Source organism: Dreissena polymorpha, chromosome 7 (assembly GCF_020536995.1).
Source record: "Dreissena polymorpha isolate Duluth1 chromosome 7, UMN_Dpol_1.0, whole genome shotgun sequence".
Lineage (NCBI taxonomy): Eukaryota > Metazoa > Mollusca > Bivalvia > Myida > Dreissenidae > Dreissena > Dreissena polymorpha.
Window position 1 is genome coordinate 37,677,951 of NC_068361.1, and position 24,524 is coordinate 37,702,474.

General features: G+C 35.6%; 2 protein-coding genes across 9 annotated transcripts in view; one reads left to right on the forward strand and one right to left on the reverse strand.

Annotated features, from left to right (window-relative positions):
* Positions 1–24,524, forward strand: part of LOC127839058 (uncharacterized) — a 311,917-nt gene that overhangs the window by 148,428 nt on the left and 138,965 nt on the right. The window lies entirely within an intron of this gene.
* The window catches only part of LOC127839052 (uncharacterized), a 63,913-nt gene that overhangs the window by 6,835 nt on the left and 32,554 nt on the right, over positions 1–24,524 (reverse strand). Inside the window, exons 3-7 of one of the 7 annotated variants that reach the window (XM_052367218.1) lie at positions 23,980–23,997; positions 23,430–23,453; positions 19,851–19,929; positions 18,300–18,467; positions 1,625–1,689 (exon numbers count right to left, since the gene is read on the reverse strand). In XM_052367218.1, the coding sequence (XP_052223178.1) occupies positions 1,625–1,689; positions 18,300–18,467; positions 19,851–19,929; positions 23,430–23,453; positions 23,980–23,997 (354 nt within the window). The remainder of the gene's footprint in view (positions 1–1,624; positions 1,690–18,299; positions 18,468–19,850; positions 19,930–23,429; positions 23,454–23,979; positions 23,998–24,524) is intronic. The other 6 variants (XM_052367211.1, XM_052367212.1, XM_052367214.1 and 3 more) reach the window with 6 other exon arrangements.

Genomic DNA, 24,524 nt, shown 5'->3' on the forward strand with positions numbered 1-24,524 from the left:
TGTGACCTTATACTAGGAAACTGTCTATGGGCCCCGTGACTTGTAGGAGCTCCATGAAACCGTGACCTAATACTAGGAAACTGCCTATGGGCCCCGTGACTTGTAGGAGCTCCATGATTCCGTGACCTAATACTAGGAAACTGCCAATGGGCCTTGCGACTTTTAGGGGCTCCATAAAACCGTGACCTAATACATTTTTTTTATAACTTAACCTGCAATATGATATTCTCACAGTGGTTAAGGAATTATCATCTTTAACATATCGGATAAATTATTGAAGATTTTCTCATATTTGACTTTACTTCCTTTGATAATTACTTTTTATTATGAAAATCAATAAAGTGTTACTCAGTAGTCACAACAAATACAACGCCACCACGTTGGCCCCATACGTTTTTCTGCCTATGGGCCTCCACGGTGCTAATCCAGCACTGTATCTCTTTCAGTGCTGGAACCGAACTTTGAAGGCCTTTGCAAACAGTTTGGATCCTGATGAGACACCACAAAATGTGGTGTCTCATCAGGATCCAAACTGTTTGCTATTCTGATAGTATTCTTTGAAAAAAATTGAAGAAAATGCTAATTTTAGAAATTCAGCCGACAACATTTTAGCAGATGACAAATTTCCCAGCATGCAAAGGGTTAAATAACCCTTTCCCACTAAGAAGCAAAGTAAAAATGACTATGTGCAAACAGCATTAAAACCAGAACAGCCTGTGAGTAACGTGCATTCTGTTCAGGTTTGATGTTGTTCGCTGCTCATCAGTATCCAAGGGATGGAAATGAAGCCTTAAAAACTTGAATCTAGTAAAAAAGGTATTTAATTAATTGTAACTTTCTAAGAGACTAAAAATTGCTTAAAATACGTATCTAAGTGGTAAAGGGTTAACAATTAATTAGGACTCTTATTTACTCCTTCACCAATGATGTGAGAATTATGTAAGAATGATTTAAGAATCATAATTACAAACAGGATGGGTTATCTCCAACTATGTCAACCTAGGTTATATACTACTACAAGAACTACAAGAACTAGATTAGTACAGAATCATGCATTATGCCTTTGCGTTGATAGGTACAGAAACAAGCATCATGCATTGTGTTGCAAGGGAAAACAGCACAGATATTTTCATTCAAAATAAATTTTATGCCACAAGAACTGATAATATAATTGGTACCTGATCCAGAAAACATCTATTTAATGATTGAGATATCATTATAAACTAGTGGTTAAAATGTAAGATTTAGAGTGCACATTTGAAAAAAGCGACACATAAAATATTTGCTAAAAAAAAACAAGTGTAAAAATAAATAGCTTATGCAAAGATAAACATCAGTAAAGTCACATCACAACCAATGAAAACGGATGTTACAAATCAATCGAGATTTCAGTGGCTAGAATACAATAGAAGAAGTTTAAGGATTCTAAACGGTTTGAATATATTGAGTGCAAGAAAGTATCAACACAAGTGCATTGTTTCTACAAAGTGTTACACAGTTAGTACAGAATATTGTTAACCAAAAGCCCAAACAGTCAGTTATATGTACACATGCTTCATTCACCCATCATTATTATATACCTGAGTATACGTTAATATAAAAACATGCGTTTTTAATTCAATACTTTCTGATTGGATCGTAACGTGTCGCTAGACTAACATACGCTCGTCCGCTCGCATCAAACCACATCTGAAATTGTTTAACAACAATATCATACTATTAGAAACAATAATATATGGTGAACAACAATCACAGATGGTGAACAACATGAAACACATTTTGCAACAACATTCACAAACAACATACAAATTAGGCCAGAGGTTTTCACTACTTTTATATTTATCATTTACTTTTATTATACATGTAAATATGTTTTGTATCTCAAGAAAACAGTAACAAACCTTAGCAATGTCTAATAAAAGCTGTTATACTACAAATTAACCCATTTATGCCTAGCGTCCTGAAAAAAGGACATTGCAAACAGCGTAGACCCAGATGAGACGCCGCATAATGCGGCGTCTCATCTGGGTCTGCGCTGTTTGCTTAAATGAATTTCTTTATGAAATATTCTAAATATAGACATAAATATACTTGACATCCCTAATTTTGGAAATAAATTGATCCAATTTAGAAGGATGGGAGAGTCCACTGGGCATACATGGGTTAATGTTGTAAATGAATTTTTAGCTCACAGGAGCCAACATATGATCAGTGAACATCCAACTGGGAGGTCATGGGTTCAATCCCCACCGTGGGAGCGTTGTAATTAGGTCTCTCTCAAAGACACCAAGTACTGGTTCTAGTACCAGGAAACGGACTTTAGAGCCTTTCAAATAAGCCTAAGGCTTTCGATGCAATCAAGCTTAAATAAATAGGTTTGGACTAAAATGATCAAAATTCTACCTAAATAAAAGAGCATGCCAGAGATTGAAAGAAAATGAGGCCCACAAGACGAGTTTCACGGCCAATATTACACCCCTTACCCTTGAAGTACATTATTAGAAGATTAATACATTTCTATTCTATCTATAGAAATCATTTGACCACTATTGTAGTTAACCAATGGGCGTGGCCAGTTTTTAATCAAGGGGCATGATTTGAACAAACTTTTTAGCGGTTCTTTGTAGAGGACCTGTATAAAATGTTACACATGAAAAATGTAATCCCTGACCCTTGCTGTTTCCGAAGAAGAATGTTTACGTTATTGTCCTCTACCGGTGAAACTCGAGGGGACTTATGGTTTGTGCTCTGTGTGTCCGTCACACTTTTCTGGATCCTGCAATAACTTTAAAAGTTCTTCATATTTTTTAATGAAACTTGAAAAATGACAGACGGCAATATGGAGATTTTGCACGTCATTACATTTTGTTCCTACATCAAGAATTCTGGTTGCTATGGCAATAAATAGACTAGAAATATTGCTGAACATGGTGGATCCTGAATAACTTTAAAAGTTCTTCATATTTTTTCATGAAACTTAAAACATACATAGATGGCATATGGAGATTATGCACGTCATTTCATTTTGTTCCTACAATGTACGTCAAGAATTATGGTTGCTATGGCAACACATAGACTAGAAATATTGCTAAAAATGGTGGAGTTTCACTGGGATTGTTTAAAATGTAAGTATATATAAATCATGTGACAACATGGGCAAGGCCATTTGGACCCCAGGGGCATAATTTGAACAATCTTTGAAGAAGACCGCTAGACCATGTTACACATCAAATAGGTTTCCACTTTAAAATATATGTTTCGCTCTGGTGACCATCATATGCAGCAGACGGGAATGACTTTAGCAAATTTGAAGGACATTCACTGAAGGTTCATTCTTGTGAAGTTTCATACAAATCTTCTGAGCGGTTCAGGGGATGGAGTTGTTAGTTAAAAACTAACTATTTTTATATACTTTTATTTTTAATATATTTTAAGACTATATTTTAGCTGGATTGCATAGAAAGCCTAAGGCTTATTTGAAATGCTCTCGAGTCTGTTTCCTGGTACTAGAACCAGTACTATGTGTCTATGGGGAAAATCCAAAGAACCCTCCCACAATGGGGATAGAACCTGTGACCTCCCCATCGCTTGGCAGACACAATATCCACTACACCAATACGACCTGTGACCTCCCCATCGCTGGGCAGACACAATATCCACTACACCAATACAACCTGTGACCTCCCCATCGCTTGGCAGACACAATATCCACTACACCAATACTACATTGTGACCTCCCCATCGCTGGGCAGACACAATATCCACTACACCAATATGACCTGTGACCTCCCCATCGCTTGGCAGACACAATATCCACTACACCAATACGACCATCTTAAATGGAACATATAGCATGGACTGATCGACAGCGGAGAACACGGTATCCTAAAGTCTCCCAATATGAGCATTATAACGCTTACGTGAGGACCAAAGAGTTTACCGGTATGTTATTGGTGCATGTGCAAAGCAAATAAACCTGTGAGAATTCCTCCCGTGCGCAATGACCAGTACGGTAGTACCAAAGCTGCAGTGATCACACAATTGATTGATTTTAATTCAATTTAAAACATGAATTAGTATTATTATCAAATCGTGCCATTTATAAGCAAGTTATCGATGCATCAAAAAATCTGTTTGTGCTCAAACCAAAAATTTATATACAGTCCACTCTCGTTATCTCAACATCGGATATCTCGATATGTCGAAGTAGGTTCAATGTCCCAACGTTTTTTCTTCTTTATCAATATAAATAAACATCGCATATCTCGATTTTTGTTATGTCGAATAATTCGATATGTCAATATAAAATTTTGTCCAGAGTCCCGATTTTACATGTATTTACTGTGATTTATCTCGAAGTGCGAATAACTGTCCCAGTGTCAGCAAAAGGGCAGACATTTTTTCTTTGATACTTCTCCGTCCCGCTTCGCCCGGCTGCTCCCGGTACTGTGCGGTAGGAAATTGATCCGTTGATTGCATCAATGATCACACGTGTGTAATGTCGTTAGCCATTAACACTTGAGTAAACCTGTCACTTTAACATCAATTAACTGAAATTAATGCACAGCCGGCCAAAAGGCCGAAAGACTAATTGTTTAAGGCCGAAAGACAGTTTAGAAAAATTACAACCGTAGGTGTTCATGCAATTCTGTAATACTTAAAACGTCATTAAACGCGTGTATTATGCCACACGGTGACGGCTTAGACCACTTAGCAGGTATTTAGATGTTAAAGACAAGGTAAATTTTCATCTCATTTTTTCTTTAAAAAAAACGCCTTATCGGATATCTCGAACTCTCATTATCTCGATATTTTTTCTTGTTCCCGTCAACTTCGAGATAACGAGAGTGGACTGTAGTTTATGAAAATAGGTTTTAATCACCTAGGCCATTCCTGCGTGATTTCATATACCTAATTATAAATTTTTTACGATACTCAGATTAAAAACAACAGTTTGAATCTGGTAAAAATTACTTGATGTGTCCATAAAACACACACATTTTTTTCTTTTGCCTAACACAATTGCACTAAATCTTTAAAACTTAGATTTTGGGTAAGCAAAAGGTGTGAATAACACGATGGTTTAGAGCTGTTACTTATATTTCTTCTTGGTGTATGCTACTATTTGCTTTTTATTCTATATCCAATAAATTCATCCAATCGGCATTCTTCATATGTACCACGTGACCGTCCAATATATTCCGGTATTGGATCCAAAAAGTCTGTAATTTTTCCATATTGGACAGTTGAGTACAAGTGCACTAAGCAATTGTTTTATAACGATAAAAGCCGTTACCGAGAAAAAGTATCCGAATGTACTATAATCGACTCGCACGGGCGCTTGTCTTGAAAATAGCATAGATGCAATTAAAGCATTTTAAAATCAAAATTAAAATGAAACAAAGAGCTAAAGAAAGGGATATAGAATAAAAAGCTTATTAGACGTTTAAACTGTACAATACGGGATATATTTGGACTCGCACACAGTTTGAAGTCATATTGGACTCGCCTATCGGCTCGTCCAATATGACGTCAAACTGTATGGTCGTCCAAATATATCTCCGTATTGTACAGTGAAACGTCTAATAACCTATAATTATTGGATTTTGAATCTTCCAAACAAGAACAAAACTGTCAAAACACCTTTAAAATAATAATAGTATATAAATAACAGCTTTAAAATCATAACACTAATAACAGCTTTTAGATACTGTATATCTTACCAGGAAAACTACAAAGAATATCCCCGTAAAAAATACCCAGTTACCAACAACACAGAGATTCCTGTAAGCTGTAATAAGCTAACCTATCAAATACAAAATGAATAAACACAATTACAAATGCATGTAGGGAAAGATCATGGAAAATAATGTATATATATATGGAGGTTTTCCTAGCTTTTCCCAGAACATTTACTAAGGTATTCATTAATAGTCACATGAACAAAACCATGAACGTGAAGAAAAAGTTGCACACATTGACCATGTTAGAAAACTGTAGAGGTTCAAACAAATATGTAGGTGTTTTAATTAAGAAAGGATGAATGAAACACATAATCATTGGGAGGTTTATTGCATAGATATCACACTAACTCTGTTAATTATTTGTGTAAATTGAAGAGGAAAACCATGCAGTGGAGGTAAAACTACAAAGTTTAGAACCATTCAAGATTAACTTTGTATGTTACTTTAAAGGCCAAGCAAAGACCGTGCCGTGGTTCCAGTAATCCAATTGACCCTTTGTTTCTGGCCACCATTAATCATTGCGAAATGGTAAATTGTACATGTAAATGCTGAATAGATGTCAAACAGGAAACAGTTTACAATCACTACCAAATACCTTTCGTACAAGAAATACAACATCATTTTTGTTTGGCCCTACTAAAAGATCCCATGTGTTTGTTATTGGTTAAATTTCCACACAGTGGATTCCATTTGGTTGAGGGAAATAGTCACAAAACATTCCAAAGTGGTCAGCAAAATACCAACATACCCCTGATGCAACCGAGGGTTTCTTATGACTGTTCCTTTCTTGGTTTTCATTTTTGTTTTTCAACTCTTTTCTTTTCTGATTTTCTGACACCAATTTTTGCTTTTTATCGACATTCATACTGATATCTTTTAGTGCTCCAATAGCCGCTTTTGTTTCTTTTGCATCCTGTATGATTTCATCCTTGTTTAAAGCAATTTCAGGAATTCCATATTGTTCTAATTCATTTTTAGAACTAATGTCTTCAGTCTCGTCTATGTTGTCAATAACATTTGCATCTTTAATGTCATTTACAAGTAATTCACTCAATTCTCTTCCATTTTGCATTTGCTCATCCACCTCTTGTCCCTGATTTTCATTTGGAATATCAAAACAAACATTAAATGAACCAACACTGAGCAACTTATTTCTGTCAAACAACTGTATCTGCATTCCAGGCCCAACATTTCCCTTCTCCCCGATTCCCGGCAGATCGAAATCCACCCTCTTGTGAGATGACATTGTAACAGCTGAGTTTGACCTTTCTTTTGTCACCCTTTCCAGGATCCTCACCTGAGGCAAAGCCAACGGAAGCTTCTGATAAAATTTTGTTGGTTTTTTCATTTTGTCTCCGATTGGATCATAAACAGGTGGCTTCAGACCTGAAGATATCGACTCATAGACTCCCAACCTAGAAACTGAATCAGTTTCATCCTTGCTTGACCTGCTATTGTACGAAGAGTTGCTGCCCCTGATCTCACATTTGCCACTCAAAACTTTGGCAGAGCCATTACTTACATTCTGGGTCCTACAAAAACTAACAGCATTATCAAGTCGTGTGATGCTTATTCTAACTCTCTTGTCTGCATTCAAAACATCTAATCTCTGACCACTAAAACTCTGCCTATTAACATTATTTTCAAAACCTTTATTATATCCTACTTGTTCACCTCGCCGAAATGGTTCCTGCACCATAACGTTCTGAAAAGTCTGGTGACGACTTATCGAAGGAACCATCGACACGACGGGATTCCACATATTGACTTTCATCATGGTATCCATGTCGTTTTGCGGAATAAGAAACTTTTCCCCATCTAGCAACTTTGTTGCCATGGAAACACCAGACACTCCACTCCTTTCGCAAGTATGCTCTTGACCATTGTTACACAACGACTCCGGGTTTTCCAACAGTTTTATCTCCGGTTTCTGGTTCAGACTGCTCAGCGCTGGGTTCGACTGCATGAATGTTTGCAGCTCCATGGCTTCCCGTCGATTGAGGTGTCTGGCGCTGCCACCTGCAGGGACTGTAGAAACATTGGTCAAACTGACCATGTCATCATCAGCGTTGCAGTCATCCTCGCTAGAGTCACTAGCTGCCGAACCCTCCAGCTGGTAGTCACAAACAAATTACAGAACATTAAATTGTTAAACCTTTTCCGCTCAGAAGCAAAATGAAAATGGCTTTAACCCTTTGCATGCTTGGAAATTTGTCATCTGCTAAAATGTCGTCTGCTGAATTTCTAAAATTAGCATTTTCTTCGATTTTTTTCAAAGAATATTATCAGAATAGCAAACAGTTTGGATCCAGATGAGACGCCACGTTCTGTGGCGTCTCATCTGGATCCAAACTGTTTGCAAAGGCCTTTAAAATTCGGTTCCCACACTGAAAGGGTTAATGCAACCAGCATACAACCAGAACAGACAGCCAGTAACTTGCAGTCCATTCAGGCTATATGCCAGGTTATATGCCTTTTGCTGTTTATCAGTTTCTTAGGGTTTGAGATAAAGATTTTGAACCAAAGTAAGAAAGTAGAAAGAAATCTCTTTTATTTAAGGTACTGCAAATGCGTCAAAGTGCGTATCTGTGTTGATTTTATTGTAATTTACGTAAAACGACTTACCACCATCAAGCTCACAAATTGCCAACAAATTATGAAAGCTTTAATTTTTAAACTATAAAAATCAAATTGTGTACTATTCAATTTACCTATGATACAATCCTCATTCTTGTTTCTATAAGCCTTTCAGTATAAATTACAAAAACAATTCAGAGGGTACAATTTGTACAAGATTCTGCTCCACAGAAACCAAAGCCAATCCAACAAGGGCTGTTTGTAAAACATGCATGCCCTCCATATGGGCTGTCCGTTGTAGTGGCAGCCATTGTGTTAATACGATTTTTGTCACTGTGACCTTTACCTTTGACCTAGTGACCTGAAAATCAATAGGGGTCATCTGCGAGTCATGATCAATGTACCTATGAAGTGTCATGATCCTAGGCAAAACCGTTCTTGAGTTATCATCCGAAAATCATTTTACTATTTCTGATCACCGTGACCTTGACCTTTGACCTTGTGACCTCAAAATCAATAGGGGTCATCTGCAAGTCATGATCAATCTACCTATGAAGTTTCATGATCCTAGGCGTATGCGTTCTTGAGTTATCATCCGAAAACCATTTTACTATTTCGGGTCACCATGACCTTGACCTTTGACCTAGTGACCTCAAAATCAATAGGGGTCATCTGCAAGTCATGATCAATCTACCTATGAAGTTTCATGATCCTAGGCGTTTGCGTTCTTGAGTTATCATCCGGAAACCATTTTACTATTTTGGGTCACTGTGACCTTGACCTTTGACCTAGTGACCTCAAAATCAATAGGGGTCATCTGCAAGTCATGATCAATGTACCTATGAAGTTTCATGATCCTAGGCCCAAGCCTTCTTGAGTTATCGTCTGACAACCACCTGGTGGACGGACCGACCGACAGACCGTCCGACAGACCGACATGAGCAAAGCAATATACCCCCTCTTCTTCGAAGGGGGGCATAAAAATAATCACATGTTTGTACAAACTTAAAAAAAAAAATTAAAACACTTTTGAAGCTCAATGTAAGAAATTACATGACTTGAAGAAATCGTTTGTCCTCAAACTTCCACCATAACACGAAAAAATTTATTATAAATTAATTGCACAGCATGTTCAAGTTTTAAAAATACCATATAGAGTGCAGGTAAATGAAAAAATTATCACAATGCAGCTTTGCTAATGCTATTAACCAATACCATGAGATCCAGGCTAACACCAAGTGTCTTACCAGTGTTTGCTAGATTGGCTGTCAAGAGCCCTTAACCTTAAAACAAACAAAACAGAAAAGTGCGCTGATCTTGTAATCAATTTGCAAAAAAAAAAAAGAACATAAGTCCGCTGTTTACAGGTATAATCATGTTGTTTTTCTAAATACCTAACGTCTGACAGTCTCTCTATGGAATAACTTTCACATCTGATTTTGCCAATGGTCTTTACAAAAAACTCAAGCTAATGTAAAATTTGGAAAATGTTCATTTGCATACATGCCATAATTTTTCAGACCAATTCCGGGACATTGAGTTAAATTGTCCGGGACTTTTGTTGATTTTCCGGGACATGTATAAAATGTTGCGATATTTATGGACATATGCATTTTTGGTACGTTTTTTTGTGTGTTTCGCATCGTTAATTGCAAAAGTTCGAAAGCCTATCCGAAATACACTTGATCTATTAACGTCAGATAAAACATTACTTCTTCCGTTACTAGATACAAGCCACGTGTTTTCAGTGTAAGCGTTCTAACATAATTGGTGACGTCACTGCGTTATTGTTATTGAGACCGGTGAATCTGCTGGGCGTTTTGACATGGTGAACGCAATTCAAATTCACTTATTATTTTTAACGTTATGTTTACTGGGGGTTTAGAAAAAGACAACAATAAACCTAGTGAGGATGACATTTTTATATGCTTACTTTTTTACTCAACTTCTTTGTCAGTTAAATGTGCGAACATAAACTGCTTTAAATTTTGTACTCAGCGATGTTGGACTTCAGATGTGTGAACAACTATCCTTTGCCCTTACGCAGCGTGAAATAATGACGTAGTAGATTAAAGTCAATTAACAACCACATTAAACAATGCCGCCTTTTCGGTTTGACCACGAACGTGAGACAATCGATATGATAACAGGACTCTGTTAATTGATCGGTTTTGACACGTAGCGTAGTCTGCCTATTCGGGTAGGCATTGTCATGGAGACGCTGCAGATATACACAGATTCGAGGTGCAGTTAAGCCTAAGATAAGTTACATGTATATATGGATTTTGTAAATTCCGGGACATATGACAGATTTCCGGGACAGCGGGACAAGTTCTTCATTTCCGGAACTGTCCCGGACAATCCGGGACGTATGGCATGTATGTATGTATGTTGTATGCCCATACATGCTCACAAAAACTTTTTTATTTTAAATTTAATTGAATATACAAATTCCAATGGATTACAATGCTTGATTCAGGTGTAGAATAATTACCAACATTTTGCATTTTCAAATAAAAGCTGCATTCTGATTGGATAATTGCTCACATGACCTGTGTTTTCTTTCCCGATGAATCCATGATAAATGCAAATTGTCTTATAACAAGGGCTGTTTGTAAAACATGCATGCCCCCCATATGAGCTCTCTGTTGTAGTGACAGCCATTGTGTGAATATGTTTTTTGTCACTGTGACCTTGACCTTTGACCTAGTGACCTGAAAATCTATAGGGGTCATCTGCCAGTCATGATCAATGTACCTATCAAGTTTCATGATCCTAGGAATAAGCGTTCTTCAGTTATCATCTGGAAACCATTTCACTATTTTGGGTCACCGTGAAGTTGACTTTTGACCCAGTGACCTCAAAATCGATAGGGGTCATCTGCAAGTCATGATCAATGTACCTATGAAGTTTTATGATCCTAGGCAAAAGCGTTCTTGTCAGTTATCATCCGGAAACCATTTTACTATTTCGGGTCACCATGACCTTGACCTAGTGACGGTGACCTTGACCTTTGATATAGTGAACTGAAAATCAATAGGGGTCAACTGCGAGTCATGATCAATCTACCTATCAAGTTTCATGATCCTAGGCGTAAGCATTCTTGAGTTATCATCCGGAAACCATTTTTCTAAGTTGAGTCACAGTGACCTTGACAGCCATTGTGTGAATACGTTTTTTGGCACTGTGACCTTGACCTTTGACCTAGTGACCTGATAATCAATAGGGGTCATCTGCGAGTCATGATCAATGTACCTATGAAGTTTCATGATCCTAGGCATAAGCATTCTTGAGTTATCATTCGGAAACCATTTTACTATTTCGGGTCACCGTGACCTTAACCTTTGACCTAGTGACCTCAAAATCAATAGGGGTCATCTGCCAGCCATTATCAATCTACCTACGAAGTTTCATGATCCTAGGCATAAGCATTCTTGAGTTATCATCCGGAAACCATTTTACTATTTCGGGTCACCGTGACCTTGACCTTTGACCCAGTGACCTGAAAATCAATAGGAGTCATCTGCGAGTCATGACTAATCTACCTATCAAGTTTCATGATCCTAGACCTAAGCGTTCTTGAGTTATCATCCGGAAACCATTTTACTATTTCCGGTCACTGCACATGACCTTGACCTTTGACCTAGTGACCTGAAAATCAATAGGGGTCATCTGCGAGTCATGATCAATGTACCTATGAAGTTTTATGATCCTACGCAAAAGCGTTCTTGAGTAATCATCCGGAAACCACCTGGTGGAAGGACCGACGGACCAACAGACAGACAGACCGACCGACATGTGCAAAGCAATATACCCCCTCTTCTTCGAAGGGGCGCATAAATATTCATGGCCATACTACTTTTTTATCATCAAGTGGCTAAATGGCGTTATTGTGTTGGGCAAACCCAAAAATGATGTTGCTTCTCATTCGTCAATAGTGAAATGACGTTCTTGTTTTGCTCAAACATTAAGATAAAACAGAAAGAGAAACATTTTTAGATTGGTACACCAGCAAATAATATTAAATTGCTGACCTTATAGTTAAAAAAACCCTCATCTTTTATGCACATTACATTGCAATTACAGGAATTCAATAATATTGTCACATTTCATTGGTGAATGAACTGTCAGAAAAATCATGCCTAATTTATGCATATTTAACACAATTAGGCATTATTTTCCAGGGAGTTCATACCTTGATGAAATGCACACAAATGCTAATCAAGTCTTACATACAATGTACATATACTGGTAAGATTTTTTTTTAGAAAACTCTCTCGTTATATTCTCTAGTGAAATGTGCATTACACTCACCATGCCTTTATAAGACAGTATGCTGTCTACAATATATTTAAAGTATCACAAACAATTGGATAATAGGCATCATGTTCATGACAACATATTGGGGTTGGATCATGTAACAGCTTTAATTAATGTTTTAAGGTACGTATTCAAAGTTTGTAAACATGACAATTTGCAGGGTTTTTATCTGATTTTGGGGAAAGGGCCTGGCCTTTTTTGAGGGGAAAAAAAATCGCACTAAATCCGGATTTTGGGGGAAAATAATCACGCGAAACGCCGGATTTTGGGGAAAATAAGGAAAGTCTTAAATAATCAATTCAACATATTTTGCTGTTTTTAAAACAAATTCAAGGCAACAGATATTTAATTAGTCAATATGTTATATTTTCTACACTGGATCATGTTAACTTATGTATTTAAAGTTAAAATAAATAAAAATATAAAAAATGTTTTTTTGAGGGGGGGGCGGGAAATAGAGTCTGGGGGGAAATTTACCTGCTGAGGGGACACAAAATCCCAGTGGAAAGGACCGATTTTCTGCAGGTCCCAAAGAAGGAAAAAAAGCCCTGATTTGCCAACTTTTCTAACAGATTGAAAAAATATAAACGTATACTTTACATCAGGCAGCATATAAACACCAATTATGTAGATTCATACTGAAAAAACATTTGTGTTGATGAGTATTAATCATTAGATTTTTTTTAAAGCTTTACAATCATTTAACAATTTAATAATTAAGAGAGCTTCTGTTGTTTTATATACATTTTGTGACAGTACGTGGTTTGTTTATATTAAGTATAAAATGCTTCAAGAAAAATAACATCCCGCATGGCTGAGTGTTAAAAAGACGATATCTTTTTAATCCAAAGGTCAGTGGTTCAAGCCCTGGTGGGGTTAAAAAAAGTTTTTCTTTCATAAATTCTTACACTGCAGCTATTTTGAACCAACGTTTGCATTTATAAATGACAAGCATTACAAAAAAAGTGAAAATCTGTGAACACGTACCTTTAAGCAGACAAAATAATTTCACACCCAACCTGAACCAAACTAACTATTTCTCAAAACTAAAAACTTGTGTCCCTTGAAAGCCAAGAGGTCTTTTTGGCCTTATAAGCCCATCTGGTTCTCAGCGAACAAGATAGCAATTCCATATTTTTTCAACTGCAAACAAGGGAGTTAACCTAGTGAAGAGTTAGAATTTACCATCATTATAATGGTAGGTTACTTCCCTTACAATATAAACTGGATTGCACTTAATTCTCAAAATAGCTGCGTTCAACAAAAAAAAGAAATTACTTATCAGACTATTGCCATAATTCATTGTAATAAACAATCATTTATCAGACAGTGATACAGACCATTAATCAAATTAAAAAACATGTTTTTGACATTTATTTTAACCTTATAAGTCATATATCAATAAATATAAATTGCCTTAACCCTTTCCTGCTGAGAAGCAGAGTGAAAATGGCTATGTACAAACAGCATAAAACCAGAACAGCCTGCAAGTAACTCACAGTCTGTTCAGGTTTTATGCTATTTGCTGCTGAAGAGTATCCAAGAGTTGGAAATGAGGCCTTCAAACTTGTATACAGTCAGAAAGGTGTTTAATTAAATTAACTTTCTAAGGACTACAAATGCGTCAAAACATATCTAAGAGGTTAAGGGTTAAATTGATGAAAAGATGAGTCTGGTAAATTTCTGCAGCAAATTTTAGCCAACATAATTTATTGACCATTTAGGCCAGCATTTTTTTATTATTTGTTTTACGGAAGCGCCCGACCCTATTTTTCTATAAATACAAATAAAAATAAAAGTCACTTTCGTTTTTTTTTTTTACATTTCAACCGCCGACCAGGTATTTTATCCACATCTAGAAAAAAAAATTGCGCAGATTGCCGAAAGTGTTGTTTTATTTATATCAACATTTTTACCATTAACCATTTGTCCCGTACCTTTTGACCAAGTAACGTCCCTTTGTTTGGATCAGTTCATTTTATTGAATTTCTACAGACGAAACCAAAGTTTTGACTTTCAAAATGTCATGCAAAAGTAAATGGAATTTATTTCTTAATTATTTGATCAGTTTTGTAAATCAGAAATACATCTTAATGTATTTTTCAAAAATGAGTTATTATTTAGCCGAAATATGATGTTCCATCAACTGTACATAATGTTTTCATACTGCAGGATTTGTACTGCAAGGAATGCAAGTAAATTTATCACACCTAAGGCTCTGTTGATAAATGTGCTCAATTGGCTCTATGTATTTGCTCCAAGGGTTATTATTATCTTCACATTTATATAGCTCTCTCTGTTTATTATTTATCCAAGAAAATGTCATTGCTGTTTCTCCATAAAATAATACAGACAACACATTCCATAGAAATTTTCATTTGAACTTAAACTGTGAATAAGAGAGGAACAAAATAATATGTGCAAAAGTTAACACCATTTTATTTTGAAAATACTGTGAGTCTTTTACAAAATAATTAAAATAAAACACTATTTTAAAAATATACAATTACATAGTTCAAAAGTTGTTACAGTCAGCAGAGTAATTCTACTAGAACAATTTAAATCCTTGCTACATGTACTATTTAATTCTTTATACGGCTTTCACTTAAGAAAATGTTCAATGAAATAAATCTAGGTTTTTAGGTATATTGTGTCTTTAACCTCAATATTTTGTTGGGGCTAATGTGAAGCCAATGGACATGATACAAAAACTACGAAGATTACCACCATACAATGTCACATACAAAATAATTATCACCATGCGTTTTGAGAGAATAAGATTGTTTAACTCTTTATTATATAAGTAAATATTAAGCATGTGAAACAAGGACCGGTTATTTTTAACTCCAAATGTATGATTTGATCACACCTAGAAGAAGAAAACACTAACATGTTACACACCAAATATTGAACCCCTGAGCCTTGCGTGTCTGTGTTGTTAGGGATTATCAAATACATAAATCTATATAAATCAGTTGACCCCTGAAGCGCAAACAGTTTTGACCACGGAGACATGCTTTGAGGAAACTTAGCAAAGAACCACTATATGGTTGGCATGCAACGTAACAAACCAATGGGCCTTGCGATTTCAGAGAATGATTATATTATTTATATTTATAAGCAAACAGTAACCCCTAGGAAGGGCAAATTTTCTGCATGATTTTAACAAACTTCAAAGAGAACCTCATAACGATGTTACACACCAAATATTGTAGTCATGCCTCTTGTGTTTACTTTACATATATAAACACTATAACTCTCTCTCTGAATATAAAATGAAATTCAGCACATGTTTTTATGAGTCTATAACTCTCAGTTTCTTAAATGAAATATTCACATTTTATGTACCGGTCCTAGAACTTTAACAACACAAAGTTTGGATCAAGATCAATTCAAGCGCAGTCTGATCAGGATCCAAAGTGTTCGCTTAACATCATTAGAAGTACTGACTGAATGATAATTATGTTGAACAGTTTGGATCCTGATCAGACTGCTCTTTTGGAGCCAAAATAGTCGCAATCGCCCTAAGGTCCTATTTCCGGTTACATGGCTCATTTTTTTCTCATGATTGATACAAATCATCATGATATAAAGCAAGTCTGTTGTATATTAAAGAGTTTTTTTAGTGTGCATATTCCACCCATGGATGAAAGTTACAAAGTTGGTTGTTATTTAAAGCTATTAAACAATGTAAAAAGTGTTCAAGTCTTTTTTATTTAAGTCAAATGCGTGCTATATTTGTTATAAACATACATATGATGTACACTAAACAAAATTTTAACGATCACTATAATACACTACACACCTGGCGTGTTTAATAGTCTCTATTGAAGCAATATCGTATAATACATGCGAAAGGTGCTTTTACCTATAAATGTACATAAAAATATGTTTACTATTATTATAAAAAGCTTCTACAACAGTGTTATGAGATACAAAAAACTTAAAGGTTAATGCAAGTATACATAAGGTTAAATTGGCTGAATTTTAAATTTTCAAAAAAAAAAAAATATCGGTTTAGACATTTTAATTTTTATTTTTTGGGTAGACTGCTCACTTTTCATGCTTTTATTTTTATTTATCCCCCCCCCCCCCCCCGACTCAATTTTTTTGAAAAATTTCCCGTAAAAAAATAATAAAAATGCTGGCCTTACAAAGAAAATGGTGTAAAATAAAGCAATAAACAAGTGAAAATGCAAAATATGTGAACAGAAAAAACAAACAATATATAACAGTGCAAAACAAAAATGATTTAAGATGTTGAACTGGATTTTCTTTTACATACATTTGAATGTCAACAAATAGAAAGAGCTCAAAAGCAAAATATTTCCCAAGAAAAAGAGAGAAAATTGTTTATTTAGCTTGAATATACTTGTAATTAGATGGATATGAGAAACATAGTAAACATACATTCCATTATATAAAAGATAAACTAGTCAACATTGCTTGAAAAATGTCTTTTTTTCAGTTGAAATACCTAATAAAATTCTTAAATTGCTAATTTGACTTAATTAACACACATTTGTGCATAAATAAATAACAAACAATTTGGACCCCCACAAAAAGGTATATAGAATACTAGGATAGCGTTAAATACAGATAAAACAATATTAGTTTATACCATGAGTGTTAATTTCGGCAATGTTCGCCTAACGGTGGGATAAAACAATCATAAAATACATATGGGTAGTGCTCTATGAAAAAGGGTTTTAATGGCTAAATAGTGACAACACTTTCCGCCTAAACTATATTTTTGCTAATAACAATTTTTCTTAAAAAACAAAAATATCATACAAGCGGAAAGTTTTGTCCCTGATTAGCCAGTGCAAACTGATTGAAAAAATATTTGGGACAACACTTTTCACACATGCATTAAACCCCTTTTTCACAGAGCACTGCACATATAAAAGTCTTTAATTGCTCATTTGATAAATGAGATTATCCCAAACTCAATATCCGCATAAGGCAAACATTTGAAATCCTTAAGTTTATGTAGTCTTTATATATTAACCCATATATGCCTAGCGTCCTGAAAAAAGGACATTGCAAACAGCGTAGACCCAGATGAGACGCCGCATAATGCGGCGTCTCATCTGGGTCTGCGCTGTTTGCTTAAATGAATTTCTTTATGAAATATTCTTAAAATAGACATAAATATACTTGACATCCCTAATTTTGGAAATAAATTGATCCAATTTAGAAGGATGAGAGAGTCCACTAGGCATAAATGGGTTAAAATACTATTATAAGCTGTGCAATAGCTGTAATCCAGATTTTCCCATGTTTGGAAAAACCCATCTTTAGCCGTATGTTACAGACAACTTATGATTGCATGCACAAATGGTAGTTTCATTCAAACCTAATTATAGTTGATAAAGTACATTCTTTTGAAAGCATTTTACCATTGAGTCAGCTTCCTTGTCAACCCTAAAATTAGTGTTTCTTTTAACAAAATCAATCCCTGGTGATTCAAGAGTCGTTTGTACAAGAACGTTTGTTAAAATCACCAAGGAAGCAACAAAAACAAGCAAAAAAAACAACAACAACCTCAACATATTGAAAAAGACATTTTTCGTCTATAAAAAAAAGGTTACGACATTATCATGCTATACTGTGAGATATACAACACCCTTAGGGGAGACACAAGACAAATCTTACGTCGTTGCTATGGGGTTGGGGTGGACAAGCCCTAGGTAGAGCATGGCCCCTTAATTGGGCTTCATGGCCCCTGAACTGGGCCTCCTGGCAGGTCAAGAGGTCATTGAGACTGTGCACCTTTAGTGCCATCTCGAGCTGCTCAATATTTCGCCGGTCTTTTACAAGTGGCTGTATTATAAAGTGAATGGAACACAGATATAAAATTTGTTCTTGATTGGCTAGACAGAAAACACAAGTTCTAGAGTGTTTCTGGAGTGTTCATCACATTTTCTTTCTTATTAAGCCATAGTAAAGGAAACTGTCCCAGAAACATGCAGCCATTTATTTCAACAGATCACAACCATTTTAAAATCAGCTGCGATAAAGTAAAAAAAAAGAAGTTATTTTCTAAGCAAGTTTTAATATATTTTGGCATAAATTTTCTTTAATATCGCAAAAACATTAACCATTTGTAAATGGAATAAAGGACAAAATGATATTCAATGACCGCCATTAATTGTGCAAATCTCTTGAAGCATCGTTCAAAGAAGAAAGTTTTTATCTTATATTATCAGCAAATTAGAGGCATTGTCCATTTAAGCAAAACAAACTTTCAATCACATGCATATGCATTAATCTATTAACAAAGTGGGTTCAATAACTGTTCCAGTAATTAGTTTCCCACCTTTTGAAAGCCTAGACTCCTTATCAACTTTGTTGGATGACAGCCTAAGATTGCATGGCTTTGTACCAAAATACAACAACACACTAAATGCAATCAGATCTAACTTAGAAATGAAACCATTTGATCTAGTCAATCAATTTAATAAACACATTTTTTTATATCTGGAAACCTAAATTTCCAGTTTTCCCCAATTAATATCTAATTGGGTACAGAAAACATTTAGCAACATGTGTGTTTTTACATACTGAAGAACTTTCATACAAGTCTTGAGAAGTTGTCAGGACAGATAAACAAAGATTCAAAATTATGTCCGTTCCAATTATAAACATTTCAATTTTATCTATAAGTAACAGACATAAAACCAAAGTTTAGCTTTCCTGGCCAAGGCAACTAACCCATTAATTTCCAGTATTTTTATCATTAACCTGTTTCTGAACTTAAAACAAAGCATGTTGTCTATACTGACAGATAAATCAGGGTGATATCATTATCATTATTAACCAGGTACACATTTTAGGTTTCCGTTTATCATATGTTCGGCCAACGTAAATTCATTTCAACTGGAATTACTCAGGGGCCAATTGTTTGGTTAACCCTCAACCTCTCAGGGACACACTTTGACCCGTTTGTAGTCTCTTAGAAAATCAAAATAAATTAAAGTCAGACCTTTTTTACTAGATTTTTAAGGCTTCATCTTCAAACCTTAGATACTGATGAGCAGCAAACAGCATAAAACCTCAACATACTGCGAGTTGCTCGCTGGCTGTTCTGGTTTTATGCTGTTTTCACATAGCCATTTCCAGTCTGCCTCTGAGTGGGAAAGGGTTAAAGTTTTTATGGCCGGCCATGTTAAATGTACCAATATGGCTTCACCTCCATTACATTACCTGTTTCTCTGGTGCCACACAATTCAGGTTGTCTAGAGGTTTTGGCGCAGAACTTCCCTCCACTTTTCCATTTTGTTGTCTGAAATACATAAATAATTTGTCCTATTTATTGACATATATTTTGTTTATTTCAGTTTAAAATTATATTTCATTTTCTTGATTGTTGATAGAAAATAAAATAATGTGAAATAACAATTTTTATAAAGATTAAGGATAAAATAATACGTAGAAGATTTGGTACAAACGTTTAAATAACGGTACCTGTTATATAAAAATCCCTTTGCTAAGAAAACACTTAATTTCTTCAAAATTTAAGAAATGTTGATTTTTCACATTGATAACAAAGCTTCTTAAAAACTGTGCAATTTATGAAATATTTCAAATAAACTATACCATTTTTACAATCAAGTCATTTCAGACTATATTATTTTTACACATTTTTTAATATATTTATATTCATCGAAGAGTTTAAGGTTGTTGAAAACTAAGAAATATTACCAAATAGAAAGAGAGGACAATTAACTGGTATTTGAAAAGCTGTAAGCAAACACTATCTAACTGAAAGGTGAAAAAACTAACCCTAGAAATTTGAATAAACTACAAGCAGACAGAAACATGATCTCTCCTAATGTTACTTCGTTTTTTTTTAAACCTAGAGCACAACATTCAAATGCTGCATCTTGACTCTTTTGATAGGTCTCACCCACTCCCAGTTTACACTCTACCCACACTCCAAGATAACTTCTACCTCCACTCCCAGTTACCCACTATAGATTCTGGCCAAACCATCTATGCTGGCTCTACCCACTCTGTCTCTTAGCTGGCCCTCTCATCCCCAGTTGGCCTCTTTGCTGACTTCACCTATTCCCAGTTACATGTACCCTAAAATCTTGCCAAGCTAACTTCACCCATTCTCATTTACCCTCAAATCTTGCCAAGCTGATTCCATTCTTAGTTACCCTCAAATCTTGCCAAGCTGACTTCAACAATTCTAAGTTACCCTCAAATCTTGCCAAGCTGACTTCAACAATTCTAAGTTACCCTCAAATCTTGCCAAGCTGACTTCACCCATTTTCAGTAACCCTTAAATCTTGCCAAGCTGACTTCACCCATTCTCATTTACCCTCAAATCTTGCCAAGCTGATTCCATTCTTAGTTACCCTCAAATCTTGCCAAGCTGACTTCAACAATTCTAAGTTACCCTCAAATCTTGCCAAGCTGACTTTACCCATTTTCAGTAACCCTTAAATCTTGTCAAGCTGACTTCACCCATTTTTAGTTACCCTAAAATCTTGTCAAGCTGACTTCACCCATTTTCAGTTACTCTCAAATCTTGCCAAGCGGACTTCACCATTCCCTGAGTTACTCAAAAATCTTGACAAGCTGACTTCACCAATTCTCAGTTACCCTCAAATATTGCCAAGCTGACTTCACCCATTCCCAGTTACCCTAAAATCTTGCCAAGCTGACTTCACCCATTTTCAGTTACCCAAAAATCTTGCCAAGCTGACTTCACCCATTCCCAGTTACCCCAAAATCTTGCCAAGCTGACTTCACCCACACTCAGTTACCCTCAAATCTTGCCAAGCTGACTTCACCCATTCCCAGTCACCCAAAAATCTTGCCAAGCTGACTTCACCCACACTCAGTTACCCTCAAATATTGCCAAGCTGACTTCACCCATTCACAGTTACCCAAAAATCTTGCCAAGCTGACTTAATCACCCATTCCCAGTTACCCTCAAATATTGCCAAGCTGACTTAATCACCCATTTTCAGTTACCCTAAAATCTTGCCAAGCTGACTTCACCCATTCCCAGTTACCCTAAAATCTTGCCAAGCTGACTTCATCCATTCCCAGTTACCCTAAAATCTTGCCAAGCTGACTTCACCCATTCCCAGTTACCCTAAAATCTTGCCAAGCTGACTTCACCCATTCCCAGTTACCCTAAAATCTTGCCAAGCTGACTTCACCCATTCCCAGTATCCTAAAATCTTGCCAAGCTGACTTCATTCATTCCCAGTTACCCTCAAATCTTGCCAAGCTGACTTAATCACCCACTCTCAGTTACTCTCAAATCTTCCCAATCTGACTTCACTTATTCCCAGTTACCCTCAAATCTTGCCAAGCGGACTTCACCATTCCCAGCTACCCTCAAATGTTTCCAAGCTGACTTCTACCATTCTCAGTTACCCTCAAATCTTGCCAAGCTGACTTCACCCATTTTTAGTTACCCTCAAATGTTGCCAAGCTGACTTCACCCATTTTCAGTTACCCTAAAATCTTGCCAAGCTGGCTTCACGCATTCTCAGTTACCCAAAATTCTTGCCAAGCTGACTTCACCCATTCTCAGTTACCCAGTTACTCAGAAGCAAATTGAAAATGGCTTTTGCAACCAGCATTAAACCAGAACAGCCTGCGAGTAACTTGCAGTCTGTTCAGGTTTTATGCCTTGCTGCTCATCAGTAGCAAAGGAATGGAAATAAAGCCTTTAAAACTTGAATATAGTACAATATGTAACTTTCTAAGAGACACATGTGCGTCAAAATATGTATCTAAGTGGTAAAGGGTTAATTTGAATATCATATTTGGCCGAGATTTGAAGCTCCCAACTAACTAATGTTAAGATGATTCCTTTAAAACTGCTATTAGTTGAATTCAAGTGTGGACAAGATTAACTTGCCTAGTCTTGTTTATAATTCATGGGACATAATTCAGAGAAGATTTAAGAGATCTAACTGGTAAAATCTTGGACATGATTATATGCCCCAGAAGCTTATCATCAAGTTACAGGTTGATCCGATTTTAACTTAGAAAGTGTTCAAGGTTAATTTGACCATTTTATTAAGACTTCAAGGTCCATTATAATAAGTGCTTTAGGAAATCAGATTGGTCATCAAACTTGGCGGAGATATTATGCTCACACAAATTAAAAAGTTTCATGATGATCCAGTTTAAACTGTTGGAGATATAATGAGCCGACAAAGTTAATTTAACCATTTGAATTATAATTCACGGTCCATTATAATTATTGCTTTAGGAAATCAGGTAGGTAATCAAACTTGGCCGAGATATTATGCTCACAATAATTATCAAGTTTTGTGATGATCCAATTAAAACTGTTGGGAGTTATGGAGTTATAATGAGCCGACATAGTTCTCTTCAAGGCCTACCCCTTAACGCTGGCCCACTACAGGTGTTCTCATAACATGCATAATTTTTTAAACGAGCATATACAAGTTTTCAAAAACATCTTAAGAGAGGGACACAGAAATTTAACTTTAAAGTTTTAAATATACATCAATTGAATATTTACTAGTAAAAGAACAACTGAGAATATTTTTTGAATGCAACCCCTGAAGAAAATAACATAACCACTCTTAAAACAGCAGACAATTATAAAGGTACTCTAAATTAACAGCAGAAAGTGAAAGCACCAAAAGATGGTTTGTCAGTCTACTCATATACTATGCAGAAGATGCAGATTATAAATATCAAGGTAAAAATCTAAGGTAATAATTAAAAAGCCTCATTTGAGAAATTCCTGCTCTAATGTCAGTGACTTAAGCAACGGATTACCTATAATGGCGAACTTTTATTGCCCTATTTAAAATAAATACATGTGCATGTAGATATCAATTGAGTAATTTTGTTGATAATTCTTTAGATTTGCCAACATTGCTAGTTAATAGCTGATTGTCTCGAAAGAAAATAGTAAGTCTGAAGAAAAGCATTTGTGATATCATTGTAGTTGCATTTGCTTACTTGTACTGACAGGGATTTAAAGAAAGTACATTTGTTAATTTTAAATAACAAAAGAAATGTTTACCCTAGTTAATACCCAAATGCTCTATTTGAAAATATTTTTACATTTCTTAATATAAAAATCTTAAAATGTGTTTACACCACGGTATCTCAAAGCAACATATCACTACGAAAACATCATTTCATAAGGAAGGTCAGAACTAATGACCCTGTGCAAGTGAACAGAACAAAAGAAACCATTAGAAAATAAAAATAATCATCAATTTTAAATTGACATATGAATGGATAATGAACCCAAAGTTAAAAAAGATCAAAACAGATTTTCTCAGAAACAAGAAGACGCTTTCTACAAGCATATTCTTACCGTTGCAGTCGCCATGCTCTAAAAATAGAACAGCCATACAAGTTTGAAAAGGTATGTATATTAAGTTTGCTCTCAGTGAAAGACACCATCAGAACCCACAGTATACGTGTTTGTGTATTTTGAAGTAAACTCTTTCAGTGCTGGAACCAAATTTTGAAGGCCTTTGCAAACAGTTTGGATCCAGATGAGACGCCACAAAACGTGGCGTCTCATAAGGATCCAAACTGTTTGCTATTTTGATAGTTTTCTTTGAAAAAACCCAAAGAAAATGCTAATTTTAGAAATTCAGCAGACAACATTTTAGCAGACGACAAATTTCCCAGCATGCAAAGGGTTAATGAGGTCCATCCGCGCCTGTTGCTGCATTATGTGTTGACTCAGAGTGTGTACCAGCACTCCTGCCTCAATTACCGGTACTCACAAAAGTTTGGATGTATTTTTAATTATAGCTGCTATTTCCAGCTTTTTATTTGTTATTGAAATATTTTCAATTTTGATGTGGTCTTGAGTTGCGAGGGGAAGCCCGAGTACACTGAGAAAACCCC